The 25657-nt window shown below is 52.4% G+C and overlaps 1 protein-coding gene across 8 annotated transcripts in view; it reads right to left on the bottom strand.

Annotated features, from left to right (window-relative positions):
• DTNB (dystrobrevin beta) overlaps positions 1-25657 on the bottom strand; it is a 108701-nt gene that overhangs the window by 7393 nt on the left and 75651 nt on the right. For 6 of the 8 annotated variants that reach the window (XM_053383865.1, XM_053383868.1, XM_053383872.1 and 3 more), the window contains 5 exons: positions 24817-24902; positions 23930-24043; positions 22470-22566; positions 20628-20648; positions 191-350 (listed from right to left, as the gene is read on the bottom strand). In XM_053383865.1, coding sequence (XP_053239840.1) covers positions 191-350; positions 20628-20648; positions 22470-22566; positions 23930-24043; positions 24817-24902 — 478 coding nt within the window. The remainder of the gene's footprint in view (positions 1-190; positions 351-20627; positions 20649-22469; positions 22567-23929; positions 24044-24816; positions 24903-25657) is intronic. The other 2 variants (XM_053383869.1, XM_053383870.1) reach the window with 1 other exon arrangement.

The raw sequence follows: 25657 nt of genomic DNA, 5'->3' as shown, positions 1-25657 counted from the left end.
TGGCAGGAGCAGGGACCGAGCAACGGGAGCTCACCCCGTCGCGGGGATTCGAACCACCGACCTTCTGATCAGCAAGTCTAGGCTCTGTGGTTTAACCCACAGCGCCACCCGCGCCCTGCGCACTATATACAAAGGCACAAAATTTCACGCACACAGCTATCAAGTGCCGCAGGGTTCTCAAAACACTCACCTTGTGCAAACGCTTCCTGGACGTCTCCTCCGACACCCGCTAGGGAATCTTGGGGCACGTGAGTTGGAGTGGAGCCAGCGGAGGTGGACCGGACTGGCATGGGCATGGAGCGCCCTGTCCCGTGGCCGGGGGAGGTCGGAGGAGACCCTGCGGCCTGAGCCTGAAACAAGAGATGGAGACCCGTTGAGTCTGTTATCTCCTTCTGAACAGCTTTTCCAAAAGCAGAAGGCGGGCGCCAACCTCAGGAACGCCAAACTCTTAGCTTAGGCAAAAGGACATGCAAGGGGTGCTTTAGCTGAGATTCCTGCATTGCAGGGGGGTGGGCTAGAGGACCCTTGGAGTTCCCTTCCAGCTCTACAATTCTATGATTCTAAATCAAATCGCCCCCAAAAGCCACATTCCCTGGTGGCATCAAACCAACTTGTCTGCAAAACGTGTTCCTAGTTTAAAGCTTGTAGTATTTCCTGTTCCTCAAGTTTTATGCTGGATCATGATTTTTTAAGCGTTTTATGGTTGGGGCTCCTGTTGTAAACCTTTTTATTCTCGCTCTAAGGCCACCAGGTAACCTTTAGTTATGGAGCAGCCCAAATAATAAATAAAAGCAAGTAACAAAAATAGTGTAAGCTGAGTTCTTGGAGAGCAAAATACCAAGATTTTAAGGAATGAAGTGATGCCGGAGACGGCTCTTGGTCCCCAAAGCCCGGCCTGAAATTCAGCGCATTTGCAGCGGGCGTTCAGTGATGCGAAGACAAGAGCCCACAGGGCATCCCTGGGGAGATGTGGGTGCTGAGCTGGTGGCCCACATGGAACAGACACCAGAGAAGGAAATCTTGGGCTGGAGTGGAAAAGGACAGGGTGGGAGGCTCTGGAAAAGTCACAGGCCTGGTGCCCTTCAGATGATCTGCAGAAAAGGGCAGCTCAGGAAATTATGCCTGGCAAGAAGGAAGCGACAGAAGCAAGTGTGCCCTCTCATATAACATTGGAACTCATGGACACCCAAGGAAGGTGGATGTTGGGAGACTGAGGGCAGGTGGAATACAGTCCTTCCTGCAGCACAGCGTTAAACTATGGAACTCTCTCCCACAGGAGGCAGGCATGGCCCCCAATTTGGATGGCTCTGAAAGAGGAAGAGACAAATTCATGGAGAAGGAGGCTACAAGAGCCAGGATGGAACCCACATGAGGAGAAAAGGCTGCTCTGGTGCTCCGGTTCTGGTTTGCAGGTTTCCCAGAGAACAGGATGCTGGCCGGATCCAGAAAGCTCTTCTTATGTTCTGAAGGACTGCAACCTCAATCAGCCCCGGCCAAGGCTTGTCCACAACATCCAGAAGGAACAAGACTGGGGAAGGCATGAGGTCCAGGGGGACGTCTGGGGCCCAGATACATCAATAAACTGGCCGGCACTGTTGTCTCCACGCTGGTCCAATAAGGGACACAAAAGAGAAACCATCTGGACAGGATGGCACCATTGCCATGAAGGTGCAGAAACAATGGAACCAGACGGTGGAGGCTTAATAATCCAAAAGGCGGCACAGCAGCCTGACTGCCTTATTCCTCCTAGGAGAAGCCCTAGAGACAGAAGGGCCTCATGCAGCCCAGCCCTCTTAGGGTCCCTTCCAAGGCTAGGATTCTAGGATTCTATAAAGTTGTGGGGCTTTCCTCTGCTCCTGCCACCCTTTGGACCCTGACCCAAGTCTCCCAGAACCCCCAGTGCCTCCACCTCTACTACATTTACACTCCATTTTCCCTCCAAAGAGCTCCAGTTTGTGCTCTTCTCCCCCCCATTCCACCCTCCCCACAAGCCTTTGAGGTTCGCCCAGAGGGGCCACGACCAAGTGGGAGGGTGGGGATTCAAACCCCCGTCTCCCAGGTCCTGGTCTCAAACTCGATCCACTGCCCCACGCTGGCCTCGGCCAGGCGGCCCCAGGAGCCAGAGGGGAGCGCTCCCTCTCCGTCTTGGTGCCATGCCTAATTTGACATGTGACGGTAGCACTTTGACTCTGTCCCCCTCTCTATGCGCTGAGCTGCACACCGTGTCACACAGACGGCCGGAAGGGCTCATGGCTGTCGAGGCCTCAATGCTTGTGACTAATGCCATAATTACCCCATTAACATTTTACAGGCCCAACACATCCTCTCTCCTTCAGCTTCTGCTCTTGTTTCATCTGGTCTTTATCCTCTTTTACATTCTTTTCTTAAAGAAACAGCCCCCTACCTTTGAACCACATTTGCTACTATGGAAACTGTGTCGTCACCGGAGCGGATGGTGCCTGGCAATGCCCACAAAAGTAAGTCGGGGGAAGTGGGTTTCGACAGAGCTTCGCTCGAAGGATGGCAGGGGGTCTCTCTGGGCCTCGGGGTTTTTGCAGCAGCTCCCCCCACGGCACTGCCTCCCCTAAGACCCAAACAGAAGCCTTTGGGTCTGCTTTCAGACACCCTAAACTGGCCTCTGAGAGGAGTTTGCTCAGGATTTAGTGATCAACCAGATCGTGCTCCATCACAAGCCACATGCCACCACAGGCAGCCCTTCAGGGCAGGGAATCCACAGCAGGGACTCTGGTATCTAGAGGAGCCTCAAGGTCAAACCAGAAGTTGGTGGTGGTGTTTTCCTGCGGCTGCTGTCTTCAAAGGCTGGGGTCTCCTGCAGCCCCTCGTTTGCAGCTTGCCAGCCTGCACTGATGAGGGTCTCCCGGCGACAGAGGGATGAAGGGCTGCTTATCCCAAAGGAGAGCCCTGGGCCCCCTTCTGCCCTTGCGTTGCCTGGCAGTTCAGAGGAGCAACGGAGTCTCTTGGGTGGGGCTGGCGGGAGTTGTTGGGGAAGGCATGGCTCTCTGGCCTACACTGCAGGAGCCCTCGCTCGTTCCAGCTGTCAGCTTTGTGTCTTTGTGTTCCCTATTTAGTATACAATCATACCTTGAGTTGAATGTGCTTCAGGTTGAGCGCTTTCGGGTTGCGCTCTGCGGCAACCCGGAAGTAACAGAGCGTGTTACTTCTGGGTTTTGCCGCTTGCGCATGCACAGACGCTCAAAATGACATCACATGCATGTGCGGAAGCAGCAAAACACGACCCGCACACGTGGAGACGCGCCGTCGCATCTTACATTCCATTCAGGATGCAAACGGGGCTCCGGAACGGATCCCGTTCGCATCCCGAGGTACCACTGTACCCTCAGCCTGGGATTCCCCTGGGGTTGCACAGCCCTCCTGCCTGGAGGGGCAGAGGTGCCAGCTGCAAGGGTCAAATCCCCTGGTGTGCTGCCCCACGTGGCTCTGGGTGACCAAGGAAGGAACGGGCCAAAGCTCTTAGCCTTGCCCACTTTGGCAGATATTCTGCTCCGGGGCCTCTGGGACACTGGGTTTTCCCAGTATTGGGATGCTGCGGCTGAATCGTGAGGACTGCTGTCTTGTGCCCCAAGGAGGAAAAACGAAAGTGGGGCAGGGGGAGGTGCTTGTTGCAGCAGCAGCAGCAGCAGCAGCAGCAGCAGCAGCAATATTTTGACTGCAGGATGAAACCCCAAGCCTGTTTGCTTTGTTTCCCTCATCACCACTTCCTACAAGCAAGTCTGTAAATACACAGAAACGCATTCAAGATTTCACTGAGAAAGACCACCACAATATGGATCCCAGCACGAAAGTGTCCGCAGCAGGGAGTTCCCACCTCCTGTTTTCGCACCCCTTTTCCAACACACACCCTGATGCAGATATTGGGGAAAAGATGCTGGCGGACTAGAGGACAACATTCCTTGATGGCAGGGACCTTCCTCTTTGCCACCAAGAGCAGCACAGACTTAATCTCCTCCAGGGAAAGGTGTGGGCAGCAGCCCTGCCGATCCTGAAACAAAACTCAGCCTGTGGTTGTTACGGCAAAGCGCTCCCCGAAGGTTCCGGCCCCAGATGGGGAAAGGAGGAAGGAAAACAACAGAAAACCTCCTCGTGGGGTTTCTCTTGCAAGATGCAGAAACACAAGGCAGAAAAACCTCATTTTCCTTTTCTGCCAACAAAGGTCTGCTGCGGGTTTTTCACCCACACGCCTCCTGAGATTCAAGGTTTGCAATGAAGAGGGTCTGTGCTTGGCTTAGACAGATTTAAATACCACTCTCATCCCCAGGGGGGATTTTCAACAGCAAAGCAGCAGCAGAGGCTCCCTGGAGAGTCAGGAACGGAAGGGTGGGACTCAGCACCAGAGCACAGACCCAGGAAAAGGCCCAAGGTGCAGCCGAAAGGCTATTGCAGGACGAGGCAGGCAACCCTCTTCCAGCTCTCCAGGCAAGCAGACGAGGAAACTGACCACAAGGATGCCGCCGCTCAGAGGGAACTCTGGGAATGAGGGCAGGATGGAGCCTGGAATCCCAGCCAAATCAACAGCCCCCACACCTGAGAGGCAGAGACCTGGGCCAAAACCCCTGTTTGCAAAACTTCACGTTCACTCCTTGCAGCCAGTTGGGACCCACAGGCAAGACACGGAGGCGTTCAGAGTGAAACTCTACTCCTGCTGTGCCCCCAGACCCACGCTGGCCCTGCAGTCACATGTGGGGTCTCAGGAGCCACGCTGTGGGCCCCCATGCGGGGAATCACTGGGCTGCCAGTGGCAGGAGAGGAACAGCGCCTGCAGAGTGGGGCTAAATTAAACTTTCTTCTAAGGGTTTCTTGCAGCAAAATAGTGGGACACACAACAGCATAGCTCAGCGCCCGCAAAGCTCCATCCTGACACCCTGAGGCGGCTGCCACTGCCCAGGGGAAGCTGGCAGGATCTGCTTTGTGGCACTGCTGCTCTGCCACTTAGCCCAAAAGGCTCCCAGGCAAGCTTACAGAAATCAGTGCAGCACAAATGCATGCTATGCAGAGGTTCACTGCTAAGGGTTCTGCAAATACAGGAAAATCACACATTGCTGGGTGAGAGGGAGACAGGAAGAATCCCCTGTACTCCCAGAGGCTGTGTGCTGAGCAGGCCTTGCCCAGCAAGCAAGGCAGAGAGCTTGAAAGCACTTTAGGTGCTGGGTAACCCTAAGCAGACCTGGTGCAAAAAGAGATTTTAAGCTCTCCAATTTGCTTAGATTTACCGTATTTTTCGCCCTATAGGATGCACCGACCCATAGGACGCACCTAGGGTTTTTTTTTTGGGGGGGGGAATAAAGAAAAAAAATTATTCCACCCCCCCAGCCGCGGCTTCAGCGCGCCCCGCGCTCCGGGCAGCAGGCTGCTATCCGCAGCCTAGGGAGCCCTGCAGGAACTTCCGTGGGCTCCCCAGGCTTGCTGATAGCTTCCTGAAGCCTGGAGAGCGAGAGGGGTCGGTGCACACCGACGCCTCTCGCTCTCCAAGCTTCAGCGAAAGCCTGCATTTGCCCCATAGGACGCACACAGATTTCCCCTTCATTTTTGGAGGGGAAAAAGTACGTCCTATAGGGCGAAAAATACGGTAACTTGAACAGTTTCAGCCAGCCTGCCTTCATCTGCCTATGATTGAAATCATGCATATTAGGTATGCATAAGATGTGATCGTATTGTGTTTTTATTTTTTAGAAAAGGAGGCTTAGGTGACCATGCAGAAGAGAGACCTGTCAAAATCTACCAGCCACCATTTTTAAAGTCTCCAAAGGGGTTTGTGGGCAAGCAGGGGATGAGGGACATGCCCCTCCCTGTCTTGCCCAGTTTAGGGACTGGGATATCTACCTGGCCACCATGCGGAGCCCTGCAGACATTTAGAAATTCTGCCAGATGAAGGAGGTAATAGAAACCTTCTGCAAACCAAGAGAGGCATTTCAGAAATGGAAGGGCAGGGGTGCCATGTTTCTGCCCACAAAGAACAGCAGCTGGGATGGAGCTCCACAGACTCCAGGCGCAGAGAGAAACTTCATGTCAGCAGGGATTCCCAGCGCGCAGCAGAAGCCAGGCAAAGAGGTGGCCAACTGGGCACCCGGAGGCTGCCACCGCCAGCAGGAGATCAACATCACCGCATGAGTGGCCCACGGGAGCAGGGAGAGGTGAGAGGGGCCTCTCTCATTTCAGAATGGGGGGCTCCGTTTTGGAGAGACGACTCTGCCGGCAAAAAAGGTCCTGCAGAGTCAGTGCCAGCGGGTGACCTCAGCTCCTGACAGCGGGCCAAATAAACTCGACTCCTTTGCCATCAGATGGGAGCTGGAAAAGAAATTCCATTACTGAATCGTACTTCCCCCAAGGCCAGAGGAAAAGCTGGTCCAGCTGGAGAATTCCTCGTGGGGGGCAGAGTGCGTCTGCACATACATTTCTAATCAGCTAGCCTTTTTGGGGGGGAGGGGACAGGGCTGGCCCTGAGGATTCCAGTTTCAGAGACCTGAAGTTTACCAACACAGGGCACGATCCACGGGGAATTTCTCTGAGGCAGATGGGAGTTGCACTGCCGTATTCCCTCTTTCGTTTCATCGGGATTTGTGTGTGACGCAGTTTGCGCCCCAAGATGGGCCTCCCCTAGCCTTGGCCAAGCCGTTGCCCCCCAGGTGTCTGGACCACAATCGCCGTCAGCCCCAACAGGGACTTGGAGTGCCAAAGACCTGGAGGGGGTCAAGCTGGAGGAGGCTGGTCTACTTTCTGAGTCTTGCACCCTGGACGCGGGTGGCGCTGTGGGTTAAACACAGAGCCTAGGGCTTGCCGATCTGAAGGTCAGCGGTTTGAATCCCTGCAACAGGGTGAGCTCCCGTTGCTCGGTCCCTGCTCCTGCCAACCTAGCAGTTGGAAAGCACGCCAGTGCAAGTAGATAAATAGGTACCGCTCTGGTGGAAAGGTAAACGGCATTTTCTGTGCACTGCTCTGGTTTGCCAGAAGCGGCTTAGTCATACTGGCCACATGACCCAGAAAAACTGTCTGCAGACAAACGTTGGCTCCCTCAGCCAGTAAAGTGAGATGAGTGCCGCAACCCCAGAGTCCTTCGCGACTGGACTTAACTGTCAGGGGTCCTTTATCTTTTTTATCCTTAATGGTGCTCCAAATCCATTGTCCTGGGTGGCAACTGCAGTTTGCCCCCTCTGGGTAGGGAGAGTTCTAAGCTGTGTTTCAAGCCCCAGAGAAGCAAGTGCAAGGGAGATCCAGCAGAGATCTTCTAATGGGTATCTGAACACAGGGGCCACTTCCCCGCCAAACCACCTGCTTCTCCCCTTGTACTGTCAGTCTGAATACTGAGAGGCCTTGGAGCCAACAGCCGCTCCCAGTCCTGTCCCCTGGCCATCGCGTTTTCACAGGAAATGAGCAGGACCCCAAAGTCCAGTTGTGTGAAGAGCGACTACAGCAGCAGGTCCTGCTGGTTGCGAGGAAGAGGTGACATGATTGACATTTATGAAATAAGGCACGGCACAGAGAAAGCGGGCAGTGAAAAGGCTTGCCCCCCCCCCTGCTTGTAACACTAGGACTTGTGGACTTCCAATGGCGCCGAATGCTGGAGTATTCAGTGCAGGGAAATGAAAGACAAAGTCCAGCAACTGGAGGAACGTGTAGATACGCTCCAAAGAATTAGAGAGCTGGAGCTCTTCTTGGAAGCAACAGAGCACACCGTCTCCACCAAGGAGGAGACAGGGGACTCCCCAGAGAAGGAGGCTAGTTCACCAACACAGGAGCCAGATATATGGAGAAACGTGACTCAAAGAAGTAGGAGGCCCAGGGTTCGCTCTGATTGTTTAGAAATACGCAATCGCTTTGAGGTCCTTTCCCCTAGCATGGAAGACGAAGAGCAGACTCCACTTGAGGATCTCTCCCTCATTACAGTCGATCAGGTATATGAAGACGAGCAGCAAAGGCAGTCCTCAGGGAATGTGCAGGCGACCTTGGAACGGACAGCTCACGGAAGAACCCCGACCAGACCTAAGAGGAGGCGTGTAGTGGTGATAGGGGATTCCCTACTGAGGGGAACAGAAGCAGTGATCTGTGGGCCTGACAAGATGTCTCGGGAAGTGTGCTGTCTCCCCGGGGCTAAGATCCAAGATGTAACTGAACGACTGCAAGGAATCATAAAACCCACTGACAAATACCCCTTCCTCTTGGTTCATGTGGGAACCAATGACACTGCAAGCAATAGCCTCCAGAAGATCAAAAGAGATTACGAGGCTCTGGGCAGGAAACTGAAGCAATTAAATGCACAAATTGTCATCTCATCTGTCCTCCCAGTTGAACGACGTGGCCCAGGGAGAGAGGGAAAAATAGTGGAAGTGAACAACTGGCTTCGCAAATGGTGTAAACAGGAACGGTTTGGATTCTTAGATCACGGAATGCAGTTTCTTGAAGATGGACTTCTGGCAAGCGATGGGCTGCACCTCACAACGGTTGGGAGGAATGTTTTTGCAAAAAATCTCAGAAACCTCATCAGGAGGGCTTTAAACTGACTAATGTGGGGGAGGGAGACAGTGCTCCTGAAGGTAGGAGTCTATCAATTGATGAAGATGATCATCCAAATGTCATAGACCGAATGGAGCAAACAGCACGCAGACCTAGTGGTGGGAGGAAAAAATCCTTAAATAAGAGACACGGGGGAATGATTAATGGACTTCAATGTCTGTACACTAATGCGCAAAGTATGGGAAATAAACAAGATGAGCTTGAGCTCTTGGTACAGCAAACTAAATATGACATAATAGGAATCACTGAAACCTGGTGGGATAAGTCCCACGATTGGAATGTAATAATGGAGGGATACAATCTATTTCAGAGAAACAGACCAGACAAGAAAGGAGGAGGAGTGGCGTTATATGTCAGGGATGTGTATACCTGTGAAGAGATCCAAGATTTAGAACCTCAAAGCCAAAGTGAGAGCATTTGGGTCAAAATTAAGGGAGAGAAGAATAACAGTGACCTCATTGTGGGAGTTTACTATAGATCCCCAAGCCAAACGGAGGACATAGATGATGCCTTCCTGGAACAGATGGCCAAGCATGCAAAAGGAAGGGAGATAGTAGTAATGGGGGACTTCAATTACCCGGATATTTGTTGGATGTCAAACTCAGCCAAGAGCATAAGGTCAAACAGATTCCTCACTGGCCTTGCAGACAACTTCATTGTCCAGAAAGTGGGAGAAGCAACAAGAGGAACAGCCATTTTAGATCTGGTCCTAACCAATGTTGATGACCTGGTTAGTGGGGTAGAAGTGGAAGGATCATTAGGCGCGAGTGATCATGCTCTTCTGAAGTTTACTATACAGCGGAAAGGAGCAGCCAAGCATACTAGGACTCAATTTCTCGACTTTAAGAAAGCCGACTTCATAAAACTTAGGGAAGTGCTTGGTGAGATCCCATGGACAGTAATACTAAAAGGAAAGGGAGTTCATGATGGCTGGGAGTTTGTTAAGAGGGAGATAGTAAAAGCACAACTTCAGGCAATACCAATGAGACGGAAACATGGAAGGTGCCTAAAGAAGCCAGGGTGGCTATCTAAAGAACTTTTAACTGAGTTAAGATTAAAAAAGGATGTGTACAAAAAATGGAAAAGGGGGGAAACCACCAAAGAGGAATTCAAACAAATAGCCAGCACGTGTAGACACAAAGTCAGAAAAGCTAAAGCACAGAATGAACTCAGGCTTGCTAGAGAGGTTAAAAGCAACAAAAAAGGCTTTTATGGGTATGTTCGTAGCAAAAGGAAGAACAAAGAAACAGTGGGGTCACTCAGAGGAGAAGATGGTGAAATGCAAACAGGGGACACAGAAAGGGCTGAACTCCTCAATGCCTTCTTTGCCTCAGTCTTCTCCGATAAAGAAAACAATGCCCGACCTGAAGAATTTGGAGCAAATGATTCAGCAGAGGAAACACAGCCCAGAATAACTAAGGAGATAGTACAAGAATACTTGGCTAGTCTAGATGTATTCAAGTCTCCAGGGCCAGATGAACTGCATCCAAGAGTATTAAAAGAACTGGCAGATGTGATTTCAGAACCACTGGCAGTCATCTTTGAGAATTCCTGGAGAACAGGCGAAGTCCCGGCAGACTGGAGGAGGGCAAATGTTGTCCCTATTTTCAAAAAGGGGAAAAGAGAGGACCCAAATAATTACCGCCCAGTCAGTCTGACATCAATACCAGGGAAGATTCTGGAGCAGATCATTAAGCAAACAGTCTGTGAGCACCTAGAAAGGAATGCTGTGATCACCAATAGTCAGCATGGATTTCTGAAAAATAAGTCATGTCAGACTAACCTGATCTCATTTTTTGACAGAATTACAAGCCTGGTAGATGAAGGGAACGCAGTGGATGTAGCCTACCTTGATTTCAGCAAGGCATTTGACAAGGTGCCCCATGATATTCTTGTAAAGAAGCTGGTAAAATGCGGTCTTGACTATGCTACCACTCAGTGGATTTGTAACTGGCTGACTGACCGAACCCAAAGGGTGCTCATCAATGGTACCTCTTCATCCTGGAGAAGAGTGACTAGTGGGGTGCCACAGGGTTCTGTCTTGGGCCCGGTCTTATTCAACATCTTTATCAACGACTTGGATGATGGACTTAAGGGCATCCTGATCAAATTTGCAGATGACACCAAACTGGGAGGGGTGGCTAACACCCCAGAGGACAGGATCACACTTCAAAACGACCTTGACAGATTAGAGAACTGGGCCAAAACAAACAAGATGAATTTTAACAGGGAGAAATGTAAAGTATTGCACTTGGGCAAAAAAAATGAGAGGCACAAATACAAGATGGGTGACACCTGGCTTGAGAGCACTACATGTGAAAAGGATCTAGGAGTCTTGGTTGACCACAAACTTGACATGAGCCAACAGTGTGACGCGGCAGCTAAAAAAGCCAATGCAATTCTGGGCTGCATCAATAGGAGTATAGCATCTAGATCAAGGGAAGTAATAGTGCCACTGTATTCTGCTCTGGTCAGACCTCACCTGGAGTACTGTGTCCAGTTCTGGGCACCACAGTTCAAGAAGGACATTGACAAACTGGAACGTGTCCAGAGGAGGGCAACCAAAATGGTCAAAGGCCTGGAAACGATGCCTTATGAGGAACGGCTAAGGGAGCTGGGCATGTTTAGCCTGGAGAAGAGGAGGTTAAGGGGTGATATGATAGCCATGTTCAAATATATAAAAGGATGTCACATAGAGGAGGGAGAAAGGTTGTTTTCTGCTGCTCCAGAGAAGCGGACACGGAGCAATGGATCCAAACTACAAGAAAGAAGATTCCACCTAAACATTAGGAAGAACTTCCTGACAGTAAGAGCTGTTCGACAGTGGAATTTGCTGCCAAGGAGTGTGGTGGAGTCTCCTTCTTTGGAGGTCTTTAAGCAGAGGCTTGACAACCATATGTCAGGAGTGCTCTGATGGTGTTTCCTGCTTGGCAGGGGGTTGGACTCGATGGCCCTTGTGGTCTCTTCCAACTCTATGATTCTGTGATTCTGTGATTCTGTGAAAGTCCTTCTTCATGGATGTGTAGTTGAGTAGATGGGCCACAGGGCCGGATTCAGCTGCTCTTCTTATGTCCTCTTCTTGTGTGCTCAACTACAAATTTACTTGTTTCTTTTAGTCAATTTAGGTCTCCGGGGACCTCTCAGATGGCTTAACATGAAATCAAGAATGATGATCAAAACACAATCAGTAAGAAAACTTAGAAGCTTTGGGGTTGTTGCCACCTGTGCCGGGATCAGGATTAGGCGGGGGGCGGGCGTGGCATTTTGCTTCTGAGTGTGGTCCGCGGGAACTGGGCCAATTCAGAATCTGGCTTGGAGGTGAAGTCTGACCCGCCAGGCTCTTTTAAGTAAGCAAGAGAGGCAGGTCGTCGTCCTCCACCCCGATTCTGGCATGGCTGCGGAAGAGGACAGTGGCAGGCGGATAATCCCGGGGCTCAGATGGCTACAAAAATAAAACCAGGCCGCACCGTAACCCTGCAGGCTTCTCCTGAGCCAGGATCCGTGGAAGTCCTGCTATGCAGAGGCCGGCTGCACAGGGCAAGGAAGTCAGGCCCCTGAGAGCCAAATGCCTCGGTGGATGGGCTGGCTGCGTCCCATCGCATTCCAAGTCATTTAGGAACAGAAAACACACTTGGAAATCCAGCTAAAAATAAAGCCAGCCGGCCGAGGTGCTTCATTCTCTACTGCAACGATGCTGGGTGCAGAAGAGGCATGAGCAGAGCTTGAGCGCTCGTTTTCTGCAAGGAAGTCCCACCGAAATCCATGATTGCTGCTCAAGAGCATCTCCTTGAAGGCGGGGGCCAGGATAAACCCAGGCAGCCGGACGCTGGGCTCAGCTGCAGGTGCTGAGCCAGGGAGGAGGCCAGCTTTCATCCCTGGAAGAGGCGGGGGTTCGACTGAAAGAGGACTTGGAGATTAGTTCCCCCTACACACTTCCCCGTTCATGAGTGTCACCAATATCCTGCTTCTTTCTGCGGCTTCTGGCCCAACCTGGCTGTGCACTTGGGGTTCAGACAGGCCTGGTTCTTAACAGGCAACACAAAGGGGGCAGGAGGGGTGTTAGCAGGAAGTAGCTTTAGCTGAGATTCCTGCACTGCAGGGGGCTGGACTAGAGAACCCACGGGATCCCTTCCAACTCTACAATTCTACCCCTTTACCTGAGAAGAGAAGACTCCCTGGAAAAGACCCTGATGTTGGGGAAGATGGAGGGCGCAAGGAGAAGGGGACGACAGAGGACGAGATGGTGGGACAGTGTTGGGAAAGATGGAGGGCACAAGGAGAAGGGGACGACAGAGGACGAGATGGTGGGACAGTGTTCTCAAAGCTACCAGCATGAGTTTGACCAAACTGCGGGATGCAGTGGAGGACAGGAGGGCCTGGCGTGCTCTGGTCCAGGGGGTCACCAAGAGGCGGACACCACTAAACGACTAAACAACAACACCCCTTTACCATCCAGGAGGCCAGACATGGATTCATGATGCCACATCTTTGGTTGACCTCGCCTAGCACTGCCTCCTCTTGACAGCAGTTTCTCTCTCCAGTTTCCCAGCTGAGGTTGTGCTCAGGCCTGCTACCCACCAGAGCCCCCTTTCAACTGGAGATACTGGGGGTCCTCTGGAAGCAAAGTTTGCGCTGCAGCCCTGGGTGATATTCAGCTCCCGCATCCTGCCAGCGCAAGGATTACTGTTAGCACAAAAGGACTCCCCTCCTTTCCCCCCTTCCCAAATCTGCTCTGGAGAGCTAGGGGAAGCTGAAGAACAGGTTTACGGGGGTACGCGGGAGGGAGTGGGGGGCAGAGAGAGAAAAAACTCTGTTGCACGGCCAGAAATCCTTGAGCTACTTGGCACCAGGCTGAAGGCAACCTGTTTGAAACAAGACTGAACAAATTCATGGAGGAAAAGGGCTATTGATCTCCACCAGCTAGGACGGCTCTACTCTGCCCTCCGCAGTGGGGGGCAGCAATGTTGGAAACATTGGAGGAGGGGAGAGAGCTCCCAGCTTTGAATCCTGCTTCTGGGCTTCCCATTTGCAGGTGGTTGGCCACTGGGAGAACTGGACCAGAGGGGCCACACTGGCCTGTTCCCCCAGGGCTCTCCCGACGTCCAGCCTTCCAGCTAGAGAAGTGCTGAGGGTGAGCAGCCCATGCAAGGCAGGCAGCGGGGGGCTCCTATTCTTGGCCCCCGTCAGCTGTGGCTCCTGCCTCTGAAAGGGCCCTTCGTGCTTCTGGTCTCCCCTCTCTGTGCATTGCGGCGAAACTTCCAGGAACAATCCCTGTTACTCCAGCAGCCTCATAACCTTTCTTCTCCCCAAAGCGTTAATAACCCTTTCCCTGCTAAAACTCCCAAACCGGCCCTGTTATCATGGCAACGGAATGAAAGAGGCTCTTCATTCCCACGTAGGCCGCTGTCTCCTGAGCGAATGGAAGGCAGCCAGGTGAGCAGAAGGCTGCGGAGGACAATTCCCTGCTTTCTGCCGCTGATGCTTAAACAAAACAAGCGCCATCACCCTCTCGGCTGCTGCCTTTCGCCAGGGCTGCGCAGAAACGCCTTGGCAGAGGGAAAGGTGCTTGTGTGCGCAGCCAGGAGAGGGGGCCGGAGCATGTGCTCCTGGCACCCGGACAGCAATGTACAGTAGAGGGGGGGGGCGGAGGAAGGGAGGGAAGGAGGCAGGCAGGCAGGCAGGCAGACGTGCACCGTCCATTTCGCATGTTCTATTTTGGGCCTCTGCTGGCACCGGCAGCTCCCCAAAAAAGCACAGCTGTCTAATCAAACACATGGAAAGGAGGGAGGGGAGAAGCAGGCAGGATCGACAGGATTACGAGGCAGAAGATTGCGTTTAATTGCTCAGAATTGCGTAATTCAATTAAAGCGCGCCGGCACGCACGCTCATCCGTCCGGGGCCTTTGCAGCAGCTGTGGTGCTGGGGGAGCCTGTGTGGTGCGGGGGCTGCTGCTGCCGCCGTGGCGGCAGGATGAGGGAGCCAGAAATAGCTAAGATGGCGGAGAACGTCAAGGACAGAGCAGCAGGGCTTGCACGCACACGCCCGAGAGAGGAGCCCGGCAGAAATGCGAAGCAGCTCATTTGGCTTTTTGGGAAAAGGGCCTGCAGACCCCCTACTCAGCCCTCGCTCCTTCCCCTTCCCCTCGGCTGCACGCAACGGTTCCAAGCCAGAGTAAACGAGGCAGAGGCTCCTCCCTTGCAAAGCGGGAGTGGGGCTCCATGGCAGGGAGAAGGCAAACTCCATCACAGCCCTAATGATTAACTTGTGTGAAGCGGGAAGTCTTGACTGTCCAGGAACAGAGAGGGGGTCCTTGGAGGGAAGGGGCCTCCACTGTCCTTTGCCCTCCAGCGGGGCTGCCTGGGCAGGGCATGGAGCGCCCGTCCCGTCAGGGCGAAGGGGCCAAAGGCAGCCCAAGACGTCCAGCCCTGGCTCCACAGAGGCACAGGCCAGACCCTGCCTGGAGAGCACCACGTTCAGAGAGAGTGAGAGCGACCCACAGAAAGAGGCTTGAAACTGCCCCAGAGGAGTCCAGCCAGACAAGCAGGGCAAGCCAAGCTCACCTGAGTTAAAAGCACAAACACATACACAGTTCCTGATTTACAGCCAGTGCTTGAGCTCTGTCTTCTCAAGGGAAGTTTCAGCCTCACCAGGACGACGTCTGTGGGCAAGCAGAGGCCCTGGCCCTGGGCCTGGTGGTCTCTGTGGAAGTGTGGGGAAGCTTGTGGGGTGCCAAACGTCTTCCCAAGGTTCATGGAGGAAGTTGTCAACCTGGCGGCTTCCTGGCACGGCTAGCTATGTGCAGGGGCCTGAGGCAAGGCAGAAATCTTTGGGTACAGGCGGATCAGAGCAAGAAACCAGCCACATGGTCAGCAGAAGCACTTCGGAGAAACGTTGGTCCCGAGTGAGAACCCCGAGGGCGCCTGGGCTCCCTCTGGCTCAGGGTGAACTACGCAGGACAAGGCAGGCTCCGCAGCACAACACCCCTTGCGCACGGGACTGACCATCACTACACACCTGATGTATAGGGAAGTGCCCAATGCCATTGTGGTCAAACTGGGAGCCGCAAGACTGGCCCCCTGTGCCTCCAGGGAGGGAGAGGAGGAAAGGGCATGTCCTTCGGATCAGCTGAGGGGCACCTCTGGGCAGAACCACCCCCCCAAAGCCACTTCTTACATCTCTCCATTTATTTCTGCTGTCTGTTTTCTGCTCCCTAACCAATTCCTGATCCACAAGAGGACCTCCCCTCTTGTTCCATTATTCGGGAGTCTTTGGTGCAGTGCATTCTGAAAAGAATTTGGAAAACCCATGTACTTTATGTCCACTGGATCACCTCTATGTGTTTGTTGACGCTCTCAAATAACTCAAATAGAGAGAAAACTTGCTCGAGCAGAAGCTATGCTGGCTCTGCTTCAGCAAGGCTTGTTCTTCTGAGTAACCTATTGGGAAAAACACACCTCTTCCTCTTCCTCTGCAGCAACATCTGGCCTTTGTGACAGGGATCGAGGCCACTGTATACCCCGCTAAAGCATCTCCAAGGCTAAGCCCACCCCCCTCTACCCAGAGGCTCCAGCCCCCTTCAGCAGCTTGGCTGCAGACCCTTCTTCCTCAGATACTAGGCAGCTGTGCCAAACCCAACATCACAAAGCCCCGTTTGTTCAGAGTTCTCTTCTTTCCTCTTTGTGGGACCAGGAATCCAAAAAAACCACTGGATTCCTCACACAGAGAAGCCATGGGGCGTTGCCTTCAGATAAGACTCCCACCGCAGGGGTCATGTGACGCTTCCTTGCTTCCCACCCCGGCTCTTCTCCCGTGGGATTCAGCAGCTGAGCCCAAGAGGCCTTTCTCTGCACCAATGCTGAGGGTTCCTCCTTCGTCTGCAATGGCCACAGAGCTTCTCAGGAAGGCCTCCTACAGTTCGGAAGCCAGGATGGAGGCTCAGCAGAGCTTCATGGCTCCCAGGCTAAAAGCACCCTGGGATCCAGGCCTTGCTTATTGCTAAGGTTTTTCAAGAAGCGGCACCAGTGGGGAAGTCGGGGCATCTGGTGAGATAAAGGGAACAGCCACAAACCCTGATGAAAGGAGAGGTGGGGAAAGGCTCTGCCGAGAAACCGGGGGCTCCTGGCCTGGAGGACGAGAGGGGCCAATTCCCAGGATCAACTGCTCTTTATGTGGCCACTGAAACTTTTCCCTGGACTTGGTGCCCTGAATGAGTTTGGTCAACACTCCGACTCCAGGCCTGTGATGGAGAGCTGATCCAAACCACGTTTCCAGGTTTCTCTGGACGTGGCAAAGTGCAGTCTATTCAGGATGCATTGAGCCCTTCTGCACGATGATGTCATGGAAAAATGGATCTGTGGGAGCAGATCCTCTTTCCCAAATCTAGTTTGGAACAATAAACTGTTAACTCGGTGCTTGCAGAAACATTCTCTCTCTCTCTCCCCTTCTACCTGCCTAGCGCCTTTACATCACATACAACATACAATCCACCATTTAACTCCCCTTCGCAGCAAGAGATTTGTATGGTTGGAAGGGACCCTGAGTAATCTAGTCCAACCCTTCTGAAATACAGGGATCTCAAAATAAACCCACCTTAAGTTCTATGGGGAGCCTCTCCTCCCACAGCTAGACCAGGGGACACCCCACCCCCACAAGCCAGGCTGCCATGGAAACTCCTTGGGGCTTACCCCGGACCCTGGGCCCTTCCCAGGAGACAGAAATGGGAGTTTCAAAAGTCTGCAGGCAGCTCACTTGAAAGGGACAGCCCATTCTTCCACATTCTGGAGTGAAACGTGTCAATATTTAACTCCGGAGCTTTTTATGAGACCCAGGTGCGGAGGGTGTGCAAGCCTTGGGGGCTGTAATCTCTCCACCCCGGGGGCTATTTGTGATGATAAGCAGGAGAGACAATTCCCGTTGGTGGCTGCTTGATAGCAGCCAGACAGCCCGGCCACGTTCCAGGGGGTCGTTGCAAAGGTCAGTAGCCAGCAGTCACATGGGCAAGAGCCTCTTTGCAATCTGACCAAAGGCAAAGTTTGCTTTGCCTTGCAGGTGGACAGGGGGTTGTTCCCACCAGAATAGCAGGGAAGTGCAAGTGGTTTGGGGAAGTGGCTTTGCAGGGGGCCTGGGAAGGAACTCCCAAAGGGGGCAGGGCAGGTCTCTCCCCTGTGCTCCTTCCATGCCAAGTAAAGGTAAAGGGACCCCTGATCATTAGGTCCAGTCATGGCTGACTCTGGGGTTGCGGCGCTCATCTCGCTTTATTGGCCGAGGGAGCTGGCGTACAGCTTCCGGGTCACGTGGCCAGCATGACTAAGCCGCTTCTGGCGAACCAGAGCAGCGCATGGAAACGCCGTTGACCTTCCTGCCACAGTGGTACCTATTTATCTACTTGCACTTTGATGTGCTTTCAAACTGCTAGGTTGGCAGGAGCAGGGACCGAGCAGCGGGAGCTCACCCTGTCGTGGGGATTCGAATCACCGACCTTCTGATCGGCAAGTCCTAGGCTCAGTGGTTTAACCCACAGCGCCACCCGCGTCCCCCTCCACGCGAAGTAAGACACACCAAAAGGGCCACTTCCCGTTTGCTCAACAGGTGTTGTTAGGGGCTGGCAAGAGGTTGATGGAGTTGGGAGAGGGGGGCAGTGGTTTGTGGGGAACTGTGCCGGCCAGGAGGCTAGAGGCAGAGGCAGGGAAAGCTTCAGAGCTGGAGGATGGCGCACAGGAGGGGTTGGAAGAAGAGGAGGAAGAGGCAAGTGAAGGGCCAGGGGCTTCCCCACCCTCTCCTGCATCCCGTCTCCCAGAACCAGGAGGCGACTTAAGTGGGAAGTTTCCACACAGGCGCAGTCTCTGGCTGTATTTGCGCAGCCCGTCAGGGGAAGGTACATGAACTGGTGGAGGGGGGAGTGGTCCCTAGTTGTGGCAATGGCTCCACAGACAGCGGATCTGGGCATAGCTGCCTAGATGCTACATTGATGTGCGTCGGGATCCGGTGCTGTAGAAGCAGCTGCGTCATCTTTCACAATAAATACAGGCAAGTGCCGATTTAGGCTCATCCGAACGATGTGAGATCGCGTACATGTGCACAGCGCTGAACCCAGAAGTAGCCCCTAAAACATCATTAAGGTGTCATGAAAAGGGGAAGCACTCGACAGATGTGAACGCTCACCAGAAACTATGAGAGATTGGAACTGTGAAGTCGTCAGGAGGCTCTGCGCATTTGAAGCAGGAGGTCAGCCTGGCTTCAACAAGGCAGGAAAGGGTTCATTCTTGTCTTCCAGGCACCTCTTTGCACCGCTTATGGAGATTTTTGCAACAGATGCAGAAAACGTGCTTCTCCTTCCCCAAACCCAGTCTTTGGGGGACCTGCACATCACTGCAGATGTGCCAATCCCCAAGGGAAGCCCCAGCAGGCCAGAGGTTTGGCGCTCCCACCAGCTGGCTTCCATCCTGCTGCACCAGCACCAAAGGCTGCTCGCTTAGGAAAGAAGGATGGCTCCCTCTGCAGGGGATTCGGAGTTAATTGCTGGGCAGGAAAAAGGTGGGGAGGGACCGTCTCCTGCAGACGGTCAGTATTTTGCTGGAGGGCTTCAGCTGCAAAGTCTACTTTTTTAAAAAAAGTATTTTTTGCAGTTAGGAAAGTGATGGGGAAATGCACAAATGTTCAAATATATAAAAGGATGTCACATAGAGGAGGAAGAAAGGTTGTTTTCTGCTGCTCCAGAGAAGCGGACACGGAGCAATGGATCCAAACTACAAGAAAGAAGATTCCACCTAAAGATTAGGAAGAACTTCCTGACAGTAAGAGCTGTTTGACAGTGGAATTTGCTGCCAAGGAGTGTGGTGGAGTCTCCTTCTTTGGAGGTCTTTAAGCAGAGGCTTGACAACCATATGTCAGGAGTGCTCTGATGGTGTTTCCTGCTTGGCAGGGGGTTGGACTCGATGACCCTTGTGGTCTATTCCAACTCTATGATTCTATGATTCTATGATTCTATGAAATGGTTGGTTGGCACCCATCTGCACCAATAAGTGTCAGATAAGCAAGTGACAGAGAAGGTAAAAAAAAGGTAAAGGTAAAGGACCCCTGGACGGTTAAGTCCAGTCAAAGGCGCTCATCTCACTTCAGGCCAAGAGAGCCAGCATTTATCTGCAGACAGTTTTCTGGGTCATGTGGCCAGCAGGACTAAACCGCCTCTGGCACAACAGAACACTATGATGGAAGCCAAAGTGCACGGAAATGCCGTTTACCTTCCCACCGCAGGGGTACCTATTTATCTGCTAGGTTGGCAGGAGCTGGGACAGAGCAAAGGGAGTTCACCCCGTCGTTGTGGGGATTCGAACCTCCGACCTTCCGATCTGCAAGCCCAAGGGGCTCAGTAGTTTAGAACACAGCGCCACCAGGGATCCTTTACCTATTTATCTACTTGCGCTGGTGTGCTTTCGAACTGCTAGATTGGCAGGAGCTGGGACAGAGCAAAGTCTCCGCCCACACAAGCAGACCTGGACAATGCTCCTTGTCACGCAACCTCCACACAAAACCAATCAGAATATTGCATAGTCTCTGGACCGCTGCATAATCGCTGTGCAAGCAAATCAAGACGGATGCTCAACAAGGTGGTCTCTTGGAGGAGCCCCCCACCCCACCTCGGAAGAAACAGCTTTGCTGAGCCAGGCTTGTCAAGGCAGCAGGATTTGTCTGTTTCCATGCGTGGACTCGTGCGCGTGGCCAGGAAGGAGAATGCAAGGATTTCCCAAAGACAGGAGACAATCAGATGCCTTAGGGCAGAAAAGCAACCAGACCTCTGCATTTCCATGTCTTGTCAATCATGCACATTTCATTAAACGCACACAAATCAAACCGGGACTGGCTCGTTAGTCTTACGTTTTGGGAAATAAACACATTGAGAAATTAAGCCGGTGTGCCAAGGGTTAATAAGCCCACACTCTGCGGGAGGCAGGAGCGCCCTCATCCTGCACTGGGCACCCCTTGCCTCCTGGGCACCCAAACCCACCAGGATGAGAAAGTGCCGCACAGAGTCATTTCATGCAGAACCAAAGGGAAGAAAAGATTCACGGGTATCAACTTACTGCCTGCTTCTGCTCCTCTTCCTATAAAGGTTGGGAGTAAGCAAAGGTGTGAGAGAAAGAGAGAGGACAGTTAATCATTATCAGGACGGGGGGGGGGACAGGCACAGGCAGGGATCCCCAAGAGGAACCCCCACGTCTGCTGACACTCAAGGACACCAAGAGAGGAGGCGGAGAAGGACACAGGGAAGGGAGGCAGGAGGGCAGGAGCCGCTGCCTTGCGCTGTGTGAGACCATCACGGCTGCCTCTGGCTTCCCTCCCAGGGATGCTACAGGCTGAGTCTAGGTGCCCCTGGTCCAGCGAGAGAGAGGGAAGGGCAGGGAGTGAGGTCCGGGCTCTGCATGCAGGAAACCTGGGTGGGAAAGAAGACACGTGAGGAAGGGCTGAAGGATCGGGGAACACTCAAGAGGACTGAGCAGGGGACAGGATGTGGGATATCTAACATATAGTCAAACAAACAATTCCTGCTTTGTTAGATAGGCACATGATGGGAGCTGAAGCTCTGCGTATTCCTGTGAGCTTGTCTGTGAGAGACGCTCCCCCTGTGCCCTGACAAGGAGAGGCCATAGCCATGTACTTTCTCTTACCTGCCTGGGCACACTGCCTCACCTCTTCCTCTTCGCTCTCTGCCAGCAAGGTGAGAACACCTGCTCATCTGAGCTCCATGCTCAGACTTAAACTAGATTTACTTATGTCCTTGGAACTGAATTACTATTTTGAGCCTGCCTGAACAAAGCTGCTGTATTTGGTTACTCTTTGACAGGTATTCTGAGTGAGTAAATGTTATTTTTACCTTCTACAAGACTGCGCAGTTATTGTTCTAAGGGGGAAATACCAGGAAAATCCAGGCTGCCTTAAAGCACATTGGAATCCTTAAATGAAAAGGCTAAAAGTAGTCTATCAAAGCTTCCCTGTTAAGCTGCAAAGGGATGCACTCTGCTGAACTCACAAATGTGAGGAAGGAAGGATAATATCTAATAAATATATCCTCTCCTGGCATCTATCCACACCCCAACACAGCAGAGCACCTTTAAGCCCCCCAAAGGCTGTCATCACACAGGAGGAGGGGAAAGACTCTTTCGCTTCTCCTCCTGCTGGGCCTACTGGGCGAAACATCAGGGGGGGACACTTCCCAAGGATAAGCAGTAATGGAACAAGTTGGGGGCAGGGCTGGGGGCTGGGATCTCCCCTGCTAGAGGTCTTCAGGCAGAAGCCAGACAGATATCTGAGCACAAAGGATGCTTCTAGCACTGGATTTCCATCACTGAGCCCTAGGGGGTTGGACTAGAGCAGGCATAGGCAAACTCGGCCCTCCAGATGTTTTGGGACTACAACTCCCATCATCCCTAGCTAACAGGACCAGTGGTCAGGGATGATGGGAATTGTAGTCCCAATCATCTGGAGGGCCGAGTTTGCCTATGCCTGGACTAGAGGACCTCCAAAGACCCACGCCACTGGAAGATGCTGCAGGCAAATCCCTTCTCTGCAGGAAGGGACAAAAGACAACAAGGGAGACGAGGGCAGCCCCTCTTGGGGGCTCCGTTGGCCAAGTATGAAGGGGCTTCTGAATGCTAGAGCAGGCTGGATCTCACACACAGCCCTCTGGAGGTGGTTTCTCCCAGGGCCAAGGCCAGGGCTGTAGCTTATGGGCAGGCAGAGCCCCCGCTTGGAGTGCTGGAAGGCCTGGGTCCAACCCTGATCAGTGCTGCCAGTTGAAAAGGATGGTCTGACTCAGCCTAAGGCAGGACAGAAAGGGCTTCTCACAGGTTTGATGCACAGCCTGCCTGGGAGCTGCAAATGTGGCAGGTGCTGAGGAGGGGATGTCCAGCGCCGGCAGGCCTTACCTTGAGCAGCTTCATAAGCCCTTCCAGTTGCACCATCAGCTCCCGCCGGCTCTCCTGAAGGGCGGACATTCGCTGCTCCAGCTCATCCTTCCTCTGCCTGTTTGGAGAAGGAGAAGCGGCCAGTTTGTCAGAAGGGCAGTTCCGCTGGTATTCAAAGAAGGTCAAGCGGCCTGCAAATACGGCCCCTATCCTTCCCGATCTTCATGGGCAGAATACTTATGCAGCTTAGTGCCTTGCAGGGCAGTTGTGGGGGTGAAGAAAAGCCCTCTGCCTTGGGTAAAGGTGGCACAGAATCAGAGACGGGCACAGCTCTGCCGTCTGTTCAGTCTGCTTGCCACTGCCAACCACCACCAGCAGAAGAACATAAGATGGGCCTCTCTTCCGCCTCCTTGAATTCATCTAATCCTCTTTTCAAGCCACTGATACGATACAATAATCTTTATTGTCATTGTCCCATACAGAACAACAAAATTGGGAAAAAAATCTACACCAGACATTCAGAAACTAATAATAATAATAATAATAATAATAATAATAATAATAATAATAATAATAGATTTGTACCCCGCCCATCTGGCTGGGTTTCCCCAGCCACTCTGGGCGGCTTCCACAAAGACCAAAAATACACTAAGATGTCACACATTAAAAACTTCCCTAAACAGGGTTGCCTTAAGATGTCTTCTGAATGTCAGGTAGTTGTTTATCTCTTTGACATCTGATGGGAGGGCGTTCCACAGGGAGGGCGCCACCACCAAGAAGGCCCTCTGCCTGGTTCCCTGTAACTTGGCTTCTTGCAGTGAGGGAACCACCAGAAGGCCCTCGGAGCTGGACCTCAGTGTCTGGGCAGAACGATGGGGGTGGAGACGCTCCTTCAGGTATACTGGACCGAGGCCGTTTAGGGCTTTCAAGGTCAGCACCCACACTTTGACTTGTGCCTGGAAATGTACTGGGAGCCAGTGTAGGTCTTTCAAGACCAACAAGCCTGCTATCCCAGCTATCCCAGCCTGGTTTGCCCCAAACAACTCTGAGACCCCATAATTCAATACAATATACTCCCATAGAGACTACCTTACACTGTGTTTAAAACCAAAATCACATTTGGATAGAAACTGTTTCTCAGGCGGCTAGTCCTAGTCTTTATAACCCTGGACCTTCTTCCAGAAGGCAGAAGCTGAAAGAGATCATTTCCGGGGTGCGCACTATCCTGCGCTATCTCTGCAGCTTTCTTATGGCACCTGGAAGCATAGATTTGATCCAAGGTGGGAAGAGGGCACCCAATTATTCTCTCCGCAGTCTTGACAACCCTGGACAGCATTGTTTTCCCCCTGACCATCCAGGCTGGCAACCATCCCTGTCTCTTGTGGGAGGGAGTTCCACAGCTGAACTGTTTGCTGCGTGAATAAGTACTCTTGTGCAAGCAACCTCCCTCCTGGGGTCCCGTCCCTCCCCTACATTTTTACCGCAATAGCCTCAGTTCCGCCAGCAACGTCGGATTCTGCTGGGCTTTCTCTGGTGTCGGCTGAGAGGCCTGTTCGTGCTCCAGCCGCAGCCGCTGAATTTCTTGCAGAATCTCTCTGTGCAAGTAAAATAAAGAAACCAGCATTAGCCCTCTTGCTTTCTAAACTCCCAGGGAAGGAATTTAAACAGGGTTTAATATGTCAGTGGAGTCAGCGAACTCTGGACCTGGCTGGGCTGCAATCTGACTGCCTGGCAGGATTCTGCAGCACAATCCACACACACAACCTAATTATTTTTGGGTGGGCTTGTACCATCAGGTAGAGATACATCCTAGGGGAAAAAAATGCTATATCAACCCACCTGTGGAATGCCTAGTTTTGGACAGGTGTGGACCCAAGGCCAGTGGGGAGGCAGAATGGGCTGCCCTCAACTTCCACAGAGTTGTAGAGTTGATTGCGTTTCCACTGAAATGAGGCTGCATTTTAATGTTTTAATGTTGTATTTTAATTGTATTTTAATCTTGTTTTGTAAGCTGTATTTCAAGCAATTGTTTTTATATTTGGTGTTAGCCGCCCTGAGCCCGGTCTTGGCTAGGGAGGGCAGGGTATAAATAAATTTTTTATTATTATTATTATTATTATTATTATTATTATTATTATTAGGTCCCAGGGGTCAATCAGTCCAATCCCTGTCTTCTTCTGATGGAGTGTAAGGATTGCAAAATCCACCAGCTGCATTGTGGGGCTGTCCCCTCGTCAAAGCATCCACCCACAGAACTCCCACCGGGAGGCAGCAGGAATGGAAAGTGTGGAAGGGAGAAGATCTCTTGCTCAGGAGCCAACGAAGGCCAGGCGGCCCCCCCTCCTCCACGCCACCTGAGCCCCCTTACCTGTTCTTGTTCTCCAGCTCTGCTATCAGCTGCCGCTGCTGCTTGTTGGCATCGAAGTTGAACCCCAGGTCTGTGGGTGGGCGTGGCTGTCAAGAGACCCCAAAGACACACACGGCTCAGTGAGGACCCAGCACTGAAACCCACGCGAGCAGCCCCCTCCCCGTCACCAACAGCGGTGGGGAGATGGGGGTAAAGACGGGGAAGGAAATCAGGTTGTCGTTTAATCGTAGAGTTGGAAGGGACCCCAAAGGCCATCTAGTCCAACCCCCCTGCAATGCAGGAATTTGTTTAGGGAAGTTTTTGATGTTTGAGGTTTTACTCTGTTTTTAGTGTTCTCCTGGGAGCCGCCCCTGGGGAAACCCAGCCAGATGGGTAGGGTATAAATGATAAAATTAGTATCATTATTATTTGCCCAACGTGGGGCTTGAACCCACAACCTTGGGATAAAGAGTCTCGTGCTCTACTGACTGAGCTAGTGCCTTGTCCCCAGGGGCAGATCCTCCATAAGAAACATAAGAAGAGCCTTCTGGATCAGGCCATTGGACCCTGTAGTCCAGCATTCTGCCCTCTCTGCGGCCAACCAGATGGATTGATCCAGCTGGCTCGTCTCTGGTTCTTACGGGAGTTGCTACTAAGGAGATGGTCTTTTCAGTGGTGGCACCCTAGTTACGAAATGCCCTCCCCAGAGAGGCTCACCTGGTGCCTGTGTTGTGGTCCTTCCAGTTCCAACCTTTTAAGAAACTTCACCAGGCTTTTTAAAAACATGCTTCAGTGCTTTGTGGACCGGGGGCGCTACTGTTGTCCGCTGTCGATTTAATTTTGATGCTGTTTTAACCTTTTT

The sequence above is a fragment of the Podarcis raffonei genome, chromosome 3, assembly GCF_027172205.1.
Source record: "Podarcis raffonei isolate rPodRaf1 chromosome 3, rPodRaf1.pri, whole genome shotgun sequence".
Lineage (NCBI taxonomy): Eukaryota > Metazoa > Chordata > Lepidosauria > Squamata > Lacertidae > Podarcis > Podarcis raffonei.
Note: the sequence above shows the minus strand (reverse complement) of the source record. Positions and strands in the feature narration are given on the sequence as shown.